Here is a 12,267-nt window from a genome sequence, read left to right as displayed (position 1 = left end):
CATAGATTTTTTGGTCTATCTTATTTTAAATATATCAAGAAATTGTGATTCTACCCAAGCAACCTGGAACAGGACCAGTATTATATAACACTCTTCACAGTTGCGAAATTCATCCTTCAGTATAACTCAAGTATCTCACTTAAGTTAGAGTCATTTATTCTAGGTCTGCCTCTTTCCATTAAAGGAAATAGTTGGTTTTTTTCTATATTAAAAATGAAAAGTCCTTCATAAACTTGATGACTATCCTCAGGTCATTCCTAAACTTTCCCTTTTTCAAACTAAATTTTACCCACGTGTCTTAAGAAATCCTTTGAACATTTTTCCTGCTTTTTTCAGTAGCAGAAATAGCTAACATTTATTGAACACTTAATATGTGCTAGGAACTGGGCTAAGTACTTTAAATACATGAACCTTTTTAATCCTTACAGTCATATTGTGAGATAGGAAGGCATCCATTCTCACTTTACAGATTAGGAAACTGAGGCTCAGAGAAGTAACCTGACTATGGTCATATAGCTAGTAAGTGGCAGAGCTGGAATTTGAATCCAGGGCCAGTTAACTCCAAAGCCAGAACTCTTAATTTCTAGGTTATACTAGACTGCCTTTTAAGCTACCTAACCAAAAATCACATTTTAAAAAATGTAATGATTAGAGCTTAGAAGTTTTCTAATAAAGATGGAAATATACTGAATTTAGGGCATAATCAGACTCCTATTAATATATTCTGTTAATAGCATTGTTTTGGGGACAAAAATCCTACATACATACTATGTAAGAATATTCCAAGTCTGTATTACGCTCAAGATACTTTTTGTAGCCTCTGAAAATAAAAAGACATATTTTACATAGTGTTTAGTTTATTTACTCAGTACCAGTAGAGTGCTTGGCACCCCAGAGAAACAGGGTGTCTCATTTTGAGAATTCATGATCTAGATATTGGGCATGCCATGAATCTGCATATATGACAATTTATAGATACACCTTTTTATTCTGTGCGGGAGGGGTCTTGCCAATTTAGGTGGTTAAGACTACTTCCTAGAGATGGTAAGTTTAAAAAAAGAAAAGGATGAGTCCATGAAATAGGTTAACTATAACAGAATGGGTCATTGCGACTGGCAGTAATGGATTAGAATTGAGAAAGGTGGGATGATTACAGGGTCTTCAAACATTAGACAGGAATTTCAACTTAGATAGGAGGGGCAAAGCAGGATTTTTCAGGAGACATGTAATACACAGTAGTCATTGTGGAGAATGAAGTATAATAATGGCAACATATTTGTCTGCTGTACATAGATGTCCTGCAGGCAGGCATCTTAAACTCAACCAGTATTCATCATCTCCCTACCCTGAAACCAGATTCTCTTTCTGAATCATTTACCTTCAGTTCTTCCTTCTTCCACATCAGTCACATCGATTCTACTTCTGGGATGTCTCAGCCCTCTTGTCTTTCTTACTGCGACCCTGTAACCAGTCTTCCTCTTCCCATCCTTCCAACATACTGCTGGTATTTACTTGATCTCTACTTTTATAACCTAGTATCACTCACTTCCTGACTCCAAACCTTTACTGATTCCTTAATGCCTACAAAATAATACCTGCCCTTCAGAAGTCGTACCTTAACCCACGTTTTCCATTCCTAATGTCATCCCCTCTCCTCTCGGTTTCCCAAGTGTCCTCTGCTTGTCCCCACATCTGTCCATGTACAGATGTTATTCATCTCCTAGCTGCCTCTCAGAACTTCTCTCTGTTTTTGAGTCCAACTCAACCTTCACCTCTGTCATAGAGTTTAACACTATGCATTGTACTTGTTACACGTGCACAAGCCATTCTCCTCCACTATGTTGTGAACTCTGGGAGAGCAGAGACTGTATTTTCTTTGCCCAGCATAGGATTAAGCGGGGGAAATGCATGGAAAACACTTAGCACGGTGCTTGACGTCTCATTTGTGCTCAGTTATACTCTAGTAAGTGGGCACTCATTAACTGTTGGCTGAATTTGAAGGAGGGAAGGGCTTCAATTGGATAATAGTGTGAAGCTTAAATAATGGGCTAGGTGTAAATTGACCACGGAAGTAATAGTATAAGCATAAAATTCCTGTGTTTTGGTTAATCAGTGTTTTAGTGTTGTTTGCAGCTCTAGCAGTTTGAAGAGGAAGGAGAGAAACCTAGAGGGAAAAATCAGGTTGGTTATTTGTTCAGGATGGTGGAGAGCTGTGTATGCCTCAAACAAGGGCGTTTTCTTGTTTCTTCAACCTTCACTCTACCAGTAGGGTGTTAAATTTTTGGTGTTTTCCTCAGGCATTGTATTTGTCAAGGCCTCCATCTAGAGTCTAGAAATCACCTGTGTGTCCATTTATCAGACACTTAATTGGGTGCCTACTTCGTACCAAGCACAATGCTAGACACTTTGTATGCAATCATGAATAAATGTACTTTGGCCTTAGAAGTATGTAAAGAATGCCACAGGGGAGCTGGGAGAGAGGACCATAATTAATGTTACCTGAGAAGTCAAAAGACTTCATAGAAAGTGACATTTGAAGTGTGATCCACTGGGAAAATGATGCTGTAGAACTCAAAGGGGGAAGAGTTTCAAGGAGGAGGAAGTACTTTTGACAAGTATTAAATGAATATTAAATGCCAGTGCTATTTAAAGTGGAGTGTGTGTGGCTTATTTGGCATTCATTAAGGGTGAAATGGAGCACCCAAAGTGTATAGAACACAACCACTGCTTACTACATACAAAGAAGCAGAAGATGCCAGGTAATTAATGGTGCTACCAAATCCTTACAGCAGTGGTACTTAACCAACTATTAAATCAGAAAGGGGTGTGGGTGGGTTGCAGATAGGTATTTTCTGAAAAAGATTCCCAAGTGATTTTTGATGAACACTCTCCGTTATGGACCATTGCCTTAGGACAGGGGTCGGGACACTTCGTGTAAAGGATCAGATAATAAATATTTAAGGCTTTGCTAGCCACATTGTTTCAGTTGCGGTCACAGACAATACACAAAGAAGTGAACATGTCTGTGTGCCAGTAAAACTTTTTTTATGAAAACAGGTGATGGGCCGAATTGGGCTTGCAGGATCCTTGCCTTACAGTATTTTGGGGGAAAAACAGGTAAATCTTTTCCTCAAGATTTGTCCACTGGCCTCATTGTCATCTGTGTAACTAAGTGTACATGCGTCATGAATGTATTCGTATAAATGTGAATTTTTTTGAAAGCTCATTATGGCATGCAGATTAATTTAAATGTGCACAGATATTTTACCTGTCATTTATATAAGATGAACTTTGTTTTACTTTGGAGGTGATTAAGGAGAATGAATGTGAGGCCAAAGAGAAACTTCAGATCTAATGATGGAGAAAATCAGGTCTTTGACTATTACTGAATAAATTAATTTTTTTAAAATTCACAAATTTTTTTCCTTTGCCTTCATTGAATATTGATACTTCTTTGTAATTGAGAATACTGTAAATTTATGTCATTATATAATCACTTCTCACTTATTTGTGCTAATGGAAGAGAACCCAAACCAGTAGTATAAAATAATCTATGTCTGGTTTTGGGGGGATGTCTTGGTACTTATTTGAGCATGGATTGTAGTTGGTGTTCTTCACAGATTAAGTATAGTAAGCAGCCTGGCACTTTAGAGTACCCTCAGCCTGAAAGACCTACATCTTAGAAGAGCTTAAACATAAAGATCTGAGCTCAGAAAAACTCTGAATCTTTCAGATGAATAAAACAAACTTCAAAAGCTCCGATAAGATAACTTTATATTCCTCATAATGATGATTCATAAAGTTGGATGGAGTTGGAGTATGTGATATTGAGAGCTAGGTCAGGAGACTAGGTTAAGTAAGAGCTTGATAGGCTTACTTGCCCTCTGATTTCCAAAAGACTTCTGAAATTATTTATTCAGTAACTGCTTAGAATTGTCTGTTACTTTAGTAAAAAACAAGTGCTTTTCAGTAGCCCTGTTTTTTAGAAGCACTTGGAATTTAAGATCCTAATCTATCAAGTCACTTTTCAGTGACTTTGACAGCTTTCAGATTTCATTTTTGCTTTCTAACTTTCTACTTAGACCTAATTATTTTATTATATAACCCTTGTTAAGAATATTTTATTAAGTTTGTGTTTTTTTGAGACCTTCTTCAAAATGCTGTATATATATATATTTTTAATTGTAGCTGTAGGATAAACCAGAAACAGTTATGAGGTCATGTTCCACCTTTCTGGGCAGTGGTCATTTTTTTTTTTTAGGAGTTTTTAACACATCAAGTGGACAGTATCTGCTAAGCAGTTAATTCAGACGTTTCTCTGTTTTCTGACTGTGTTGGATATGTGAGGTATTACTCTATATAAAGTAATGAACCTGGAGTTAGGAGCATTTTTTAGGCAGCTCTGAAAACTTGCCCCAACCGCACTGTCCTCCATTCTAGTTTGAACTGGAGGTAGTGTTTTCTGTTATTAAAAATAACACAGAATAACAAACACCAGTGTAAGGTGAACTACTCTCACTTTATTTTTGTCTCGTTTCTCCTGTGAAAATATCCTAGGTACCCTATTCCCAACTCCCAAGTGCTTTTTTTAAAAAGATTTTTTGAGGTGGACCATTTTTAAAATCTTTATTGAATTTGCTACAATATTGCTTCTGTTTTATGTTTTTGGCCCGGAGGCATGTGGGATCTTAGCTCCCCGACCAGGGATGGAATCCACACCCCCTGCATTGGAAGGCGAAGTCTTAACCACTGGACCACCAGGGAAGTCCCTCTGATTTTTCTTTGTTTTGCTTTTGTTTTTTTTCCTACAGACTTTTTTTTTTGAAACCTCTTTCATTCTCTGTACATTTGTAGCAGTTTTCTTGCAGCAGGTATCTTGAGAGTAGTAAGTACTTGGCTGTGAGAATTGATGTACTATACACTGGTGATCAGTTACTGACATGCATAGTAGATGTACAGCAGTTAAGCTGAGCAAGCTAAGACTTAGAGCTTTTCCCCAAGAGCCTTCTCTTTCTGCCTGTCCTAGAAATTGGCAATCTCATTTGTTTTGCCTTGTCTCTGTCTGTGGTCTTAGTTGAGTTTTCCCTGAGCTTCCCCCATAGCAACTAAGAAAGCAGTATTTTTCCTTTTATTACTTAAGACTTCTTCCTTTTGCAAAGTGAATTTCAGTCCTGGCCTATTTCAGTTGACTGAGGAGCAGGTATGTCCCAGCCTCTGTCTTCTGCAGGACTTTAGCTAAGTCATAGTCCTTTCAGTTCCGTTTGCCTCCTCTTAGGCGTGACTTAGTTCCTCTTTCGTCTGTGGATCAGCTCCTTGAGACTCTGCTTGTGTGGCACAACTTAATCTTAACATAGTAAAGCTTTGCAGACAGTAGAACCCTAGTTACCAGGGGCAGGAGGGGTGGGGGAAATGGGAGATGTTTGTTAAAAGGTACAAAGTTGCAGTTATGTAGGATAAATAAGTCTAGAGATCTCCTGTACAGCATGATGACCGTAGTTAATAATACCCTATGGTATCCTGGAAATTTGTTGAGAGTGGATTTCTGGTGCTTGTACCACATGCACTAAAAAAAATGGTAATTATATGGAGAGATGGATATGTTAATTAGCTCAACTCTAGTAATCATTTCACTATGTATATGTATATTAAAACATGGTGTACATCCTAAATATATATAATTTTTATTAACATTTTTTAAAAAGATAGTATGATATGCAGACATCTATAAGAGTCTCTTTTTCTAATCTCCCCATTTTGGAAGAAGTAATTGATTATTGAAATTTATTAGGTCTACTAGGTAGCAAACTGAACAGAGGAATAAAAGTAAAAGAAAAATCATTAACAGCAAAGAAATTTTCACCTCACTTCTCTAAAGAACTTGAAATCAGGGTATAGGCAGGATAAGCTGAGAATTGACATTTATACCTATATTGAAGACAGGAAGTTGGCCTTCAACAGAATATTTGATATGTGGGACGGACCTTTTTTCAGGGAGGAGGAAGTCCGCCATTGTCCTTGAGAAATGTGTTCCTGTCAGATTAACTTTGATTTGCCCACATGGAGAGCAACCTGGCTACAGTGCAAGCATGACACTCGTTCTGCTCAGGGCCCAGTAGGGCCTATGACAGATTGGAGGGCAAATGTTTTGTGTAAAGAGGAATACAGGATAACATCACTCAGGTCCAACCAACTGGTGCCTTGCTGTGTCGGGGGGGGGGCGTTTTCCTATTATTCTACATTTTTTTCGATAGAAGTCCTCTTTGTTTTATTTTCCATAATACTTATTTTTTTAAAGAAAAGTATACTAGCCACCTATCTAGTTTCTCAGCTTCTTTAATTTTCTTTTTATCTCTTTTTGATTCTCTCTGCTCATTCTCTGTCCCTTCAATTGGATTGTTCTCCTCAATTTCACCTTTCCAAATCAGACTTTTAAAATATTTTTAGATGTATTTTAAGATAATTATGTCAAGTCTGCAGTTATTAGAAATGTGAATGAGAAAAGAATATTCCATATGATATTAAAATCTTCAATAACAGAGTAACCTGAGTTGCTGTAGTTAACTGGTTATACTTGGGGCAGATTTGAATTTATAACCAGCCAAAACACATTTTGATATATTTTGGGCACTTGGTTTCCTTCTCATTCTCGATAATTGAGTACTACATGGTTAAGTCACAGTGTTTGTCTTCCAAAAAACTCGTTCTAGAAGCACTTGATGGATAAAATCTATACATTTATAAAGATAATTTGTCATACAAGGAAGTAAAATGGTAAGAGCCAAAATGCATACTCTATCTTAAGTCCCATAGGTGTTCAAGTAAAAAGAATTATTTCAGGTGTTGCAATATAGTAGTGATATCTTGAACATAGTAGTGTTCCCATTCTGTATTCATAGGTACACAAGCAGATATACATTTTATATTTAGTTTTATTATGGACACTTTTTTGGTATTTTCTTAGTACTTTGCCAGAATTTCATATACAAGCAGAAATACCTGCTTATGTATGAATGCTGCATAAAATAGATCCTGTGAATTCTAATTAAGAAAAATTCCTACTCCTAGCCTTGAGAAGAATCTTCCACTCTCAGAAAACAGTTTTATTGGGATATCTTCCTCTTTCTTTTCTTCCTTGAGATAAACTGACAAAATAAAAGTGAGAACAAGCTTTTTCTCACTTAAAAAAATTTTATTTGTTCTGAGTTGCTGTAGTTAACTGGTTATACTTTGGGCAGATTTGAATTTATAACCAGCCAAAACACATTTTGATATATTTTGGGCATTTGGTTTCCTCCTTATTCTCAGTAAACTGAGAGATGGGTATTGAAATCATTTGCTAGAGTATTTCCAATGGTTTTTAAATAATTTTTTGTAATTTCCCCTTTGTAGAAAAATCAGAAAATACAGGAAATGATGAAGAAGAAAACCAATCACACACAGATAGTCACTCAGCATTTTGCTATGTTTACTTCCACCTATTTTCAAAGAATATATGTTGTAAACATAATTAGCATACCTAACTTTGTATCCTGCTTTATTTTTTCACTTAATGTTATACATAAACCTTTTCCCATGCCATTAAAATGTTTTTGAAAAGAGTAAAGAACATTCCTACATATGGTTGTACTGTAATTTACTTAAACATTTTTCAGTGGTTGTTTTCCACAGGTGGTTTTACATTTTGGGCTATTCCAACTCTGCAGTGAACATGATTGCATATACACCATTTAAGTATGATTTATTTTGTAGACTAGATTAATTCAAGGAAAATTACTGGATCAGAGAGTATAAACTTTTAATAAGTTCTAAGATAAATAAGGCAAGTTGCTGTCCAGAGAGTAGACCAATTTCCAGCAGTATCTGAGGGTGCCCATCTCACTGTGTTTGCCAGTGCTGAGCCTCTACAGGATTTTTAACAGTACCTCTCCTTTTATTTTTGCTTGCTCGTTGAACTCAATAATTTTTTTCAGAATGTACCTAAGCAAACACATTTTCGATGTAATTTCGAAATGAGCTACTTGCAGTACAGTTCTTAATGAAGTAGTGGTAATGTTAAATTTATTAAGTTAAAAACCAAGTGACAGTATGTACAAAATTACATAGAAAAATACTTTCATGTAAGCATAGCAACACTGTAATGGTGTCTACACTTGGTGAGTATGAGTGATCTTTTAATTTTCTTTGTGCTCTTTGGTGTTTTCCACAATTTCTATAAGTCTGATTTTTTTGATTAGAAGTATAATTTACTCAAATAATAGAACCTCATAAATAAGTTGTAGTACAAATGCTCCACCTCCTCAAGAATTTATAAGCCACCCAAAAGTATTTAACAACTTTCCCTGCTTGATAATTTGGCACAGTGTTTCTTTTTACAGTATTGCTTTGAAGTTTATTTATTTAAGGAAGTGGCGTATTTCTTTCGCATTAATAATGGGCACTGGCCATCATGTTTTCTGGGAAGTACCTGTATTGAGAATGTTTGTTTCTGACTTACATAGGAGTCTTTTTTAAACGATAGCTTGAATGAGAGGTTGAGTGTTTGACTTGCTTAGAGAAATGTAAGTCATTTTATTAGAATTTACATTAGCCTCTTGGTACACTAAAATTGCTTAGGGGCCAAGTAATCCAAAAATTAGGATGTTCTTTATGTTAAAATTAATCAAGAGGAATGAGAACGTTCCAAATGAGGCACCTAGCAACCAAGAAACAAATGAACAGATTTTAAGATTTACCTTACTGTGAATTTATTTTTGCATGGCATTTATAGCTTAGGAGACAGCCTGATTAAAAGTTCACTCAGTACAGTATACTATGATATGTTAATCAAAACCACTAACAGTCATTGTTATGTACTTAAAGAATTTTTTTCTAAATTTAGACATGAGCTAGTTAAACAGTATGAATTATCCAATAAAGTCAGAAGGTAAGGTATATTAAAATATGTTGAATCTGTTTTATCTATTTCCTTGAATTCATAATGTGAGAGGTAAGTAACAGATTAAATTAAAATAGATAAGCATGTTTTCACAATCTATTTGACATCACAAAATATTTTTAGGGCTCGAGGTATTTGAAAATCTACCTAATTCTTTTATCTTCTCTCCTTCCCTCACTTGAAATTGATTTTACCAGGTTCCCAAATAGTATGTGAGTTTTCTTCTAAAAAATCTCATTGATAAGTGGAAATGTGAAAGAAATTTTTTTCTGGAATGAGCCATTTTCTCCAGTTACTCATTTCCAGGAAGATCTGGATTGTGAAAAGGTCTACAGCTTACATTCCTGATTTGCAACATTTCAGATTTTCTCTTAACCACAATGAACCAATAGATATTAATAATATTCCATTAATTTTGTCATAGTTTAACATGGGAAAAATACTCCCAGTAGAATTTGATTTGAATTATTTCTATGTGAGAAAACAAGAAAAGTAGCATTATTAGTTACAGAAATTTTCAATAACCAATTTGTTTTCCTTGACAGAGATTTGATATGCCTCTAACCTGATTTCATAGCCATAGCAAAATCACACACTAATAATATTATTTTATTGTTTTCCTGTAGATGTGTTCTTTGTGCCATTGTCCTGGAGCTACAATTGGTTGTGATGTGAAAACATGTCACAGGACATACCACTACCACTGTGCATTGCATGATAAAGCTCAGATACGAGAGAAACCTTCACAAGGAATTTACATGTAATTATTTAACTTCTCTTTTAGTTTTTTTTAAAACAGTCATACTTTCTTTAGGCCTTTGTAAAAATTGTTTCCCATTTCAAAGCATTTCATCACCATCGTAAAGGGTGTTTTTGGTAGGGAATTTAATGCTTAGAGAAATGGCATAGAAAGTTTAATGATAAGGTTTTTGGAATCCAGCTTCTGAATGGGGTGAAGTGTACTGCTCATTCTTAATTTGAAAAATGAATTTGGTTTGTTTACTTGGTAATTTTTAATTTCTTCATTTTTTGTAGGGTTTATTGCCGAAAACACAAGAAAACTGCACATAACTCTGAAGGTACGTTATTCAGCCACTTTTCAATTTCAAGAGGAAATTTGAGTAAAATATGAGTGAATTATACTATATTGACTTTTACCACAAGACATATCTTAATATTGAATACACTTTGAAGAATTAAAAGCATTCGGGTGCTTTCTTCAGTAGCACGTATACTAATATTGGAACGACACAGAGAAGGTTAGCATGGCCCCTGCGCAAGGATGACATGCAAATTCGTGAAGCGTTCCATATTTTTCACAACATTGTAAATCATCTATACTTCAATTAAAAATAAAAGAATGCTTAACCCAGTTCCTGCAGAGATTCAAAGCCTTTTGAAAGCAGTTTTATTATATCTGTAAATTAATTCCCTTTTTATTCCTATTATTAAGATTTATAACTAAGATATTTAAGGAGAGAGAACACGTTCTGTTCGCTTTTAAGTTTAAGCACTATAAAAATTATTCAAATTATGAATGAACCATAATGAGGGGGGAAAAAAAGAGAGAGAAGCATTCAGATAAACTAATGTACATAGTGAAAAAGATCTGAATTTTTAAGAAGACTTTTACCCCAAAATTCTTATGAAGAGTATGTTGAGAATGTATTTATCTTTAGGGGGAAATGATGCTAGTGGTTACGGATTTCTGTGTTTAGGTAAATATGTTAGTAGATTGTAAAGGTAATAATTAGAAACCTTGCTACTGTCAGATAAAGAAAACGTGAACTGGGGATACTAGTGCATTTTGTGATAAACAGGCTTTCTGTTAAATTTTTATTCACATTGTAGTACTTTTTTTTCTTAATACAGACATAAGAGGTAATCAATTTTAAAATACAAAGTTTTAAAATTGTTTTATAGTTTATTTCCACTTAAATTTATACAAAACCAGGATAGTTATGTTTATGTATAGTTAGCCAAGCTGTAGTTGGTCTTTAAAAGGTATGGGAAAGTTCTCAAATTGAATTCTGACTTGTTTCAAACCTTTTCAAACAGATGGTTTTGATACTTTTACTAGTATCAAAATATAAAAAGGCTTAGATTTAATCTGAGATTGTTCTATCCTTCCATTTAGATTAGAGATCTTTAAAGTTTTTGTTAGCTTCTGAGAACACGTTGCTTAGAATTAAGAATGGTTTGAGCCTGTTGTTTTAGGAAGTTGTTGCTTTTATAAAGACTTACCTAGTTATCAGTGTTGCCATATTAAAATTTGTGGCCCTTTTTGATCTCTTAGATCTTGGTTTTATAATACAAAATAGTATTGTTTCCCCTTCACAACCAGATAAGTCTAAATACTTCAGAAGTGCTGGTTAAAAATTCAGTGTTTAGCAAAAACTTGTCATTGAGGTAAACATATTGGACAAATAATAAGAACAGAATGTTTTTGAGGTGATAAAGTACAACTGATAAACTTTATAGTGTTTTCCTTCAGTTTTTTCCTCACTTAATTCTGTAATTGAATTGAAAAACCTTTCATGAAAGGTTAAGAGTAAGCTTTCCCACCTTTCATTGTTTCAGGTTTTAACAGCGGATTTATTTGATTCTCTTCACAATTGTAGTGAGCATATATGGTAAGGAAAGGATTGAGACTTAATAATCTGACGAATACAAGTGTGTCAGCATACTGGGGCAGGATATTTGAGGGTGGCAACAATGATTAATATAGTCGTCTTCCCTTTTATTCCCTCAGTTTCTGAAGCTGATAGTACCATCTAGTGGTAGAGATAAGTCAGTGCAGACTACATAAAACAATTTTGACCACTTTTTGCTTTGAGAACCTTTTTAATGAGGAAGATCTAAATTCATACTTTTCAGGAGGGCTTTCCTTTTTTTAAGATTTTTTTCATGTGGACCATTTTTAAAGTCTTTATCGAATTTTTTACAACATTGCTTCTGTTTTCTGTTTTGGTTTTTTGGCCCCGAGGCATGTGGGATCTTAGCTCCCCGACCAGGGATCAAACCCGCCTCCCCTGCATTGGAAGGTGAAATCTTAACCACTGGACTGCCAGGGAAGTCCCAAGAGGACTTTTCTTTCAATATAACTGGCAGGAATACTACAATTCAAATTTGTGATACGACTGATTTGAATTTTGGGTTCAGTGTATAGTTTGGTAGCACATTTGGATTCCCTGTATTATTGACATATGTAGTATGTTTATACTCATCTTGTAGAACTTGAAAGCATAATATTACAGTTTAAAAGTATGACAGAGTTTTGAATTTTGACTTTTACCACATTCATCTAGCTTGAATTTATTAGATATTGAGTG

At 34.8% G+C, this 12,267-nt stretch overlaps 1 protein-coding gene and 1 non-coding gene across 5 annotated transcripts in view; both read left to right on the top strand.

Moving 5' to 3' along the window:
• Positions 1-12,267, top strand: part of PHF6 (PHD finger protein 6) — a 53,230-nt gene that overhangs the window by 8,304 nt on the left and 32,659 nt on the right. For all 4 annotated transcript variants that reach the window (XM_060087702.1, XM_060087701.1, XM_060087700.1 and 1 more), the window contains 2 exons: positions 9,562-9,695; positions 9,971-10,014. In XM_060087702.1, coding sequence (XP_059943685.1) covers positions 9,562-9,695; positions 9,971-10,014 — 178 coding nt within the window. The remainder of the gene's footprint in view (positions 1-9,561; positions 9,696-9,970; positions 10,015-12,267) is intronic.
• LOC132482830 (U6 spliceosomal RNA) lies at positions 10,146-10,252 on the top strand. Its single transcript, XR_009530994.1, has one exon. It is a non-coding gene; the product is annotated as a U6 spliceosomal RNA (small nuclear RNA).

The sequence above is a fragment of the Mesoplodon densirostris genome, chromosome X, assembly GCF_025265405.1.
Source record: "Mesoplodon densirostris isolate mMesDen1 chromosome X, mMesDen1 primary haplotype, whole genome shotgun sequence".
Classification (NCBI taxonomy): Eukaryota; Metazoa; Chordata; class Mammalia; order Artiodactyla; family Ziphiidae; genus Mesoplodon; species Mesoplodon densirostris.
The sequence above is the reverse complement of the archived record's forward strand: the minus strand, read 5'-3'. Positions and strand labels throughout refer to the sequence as shown.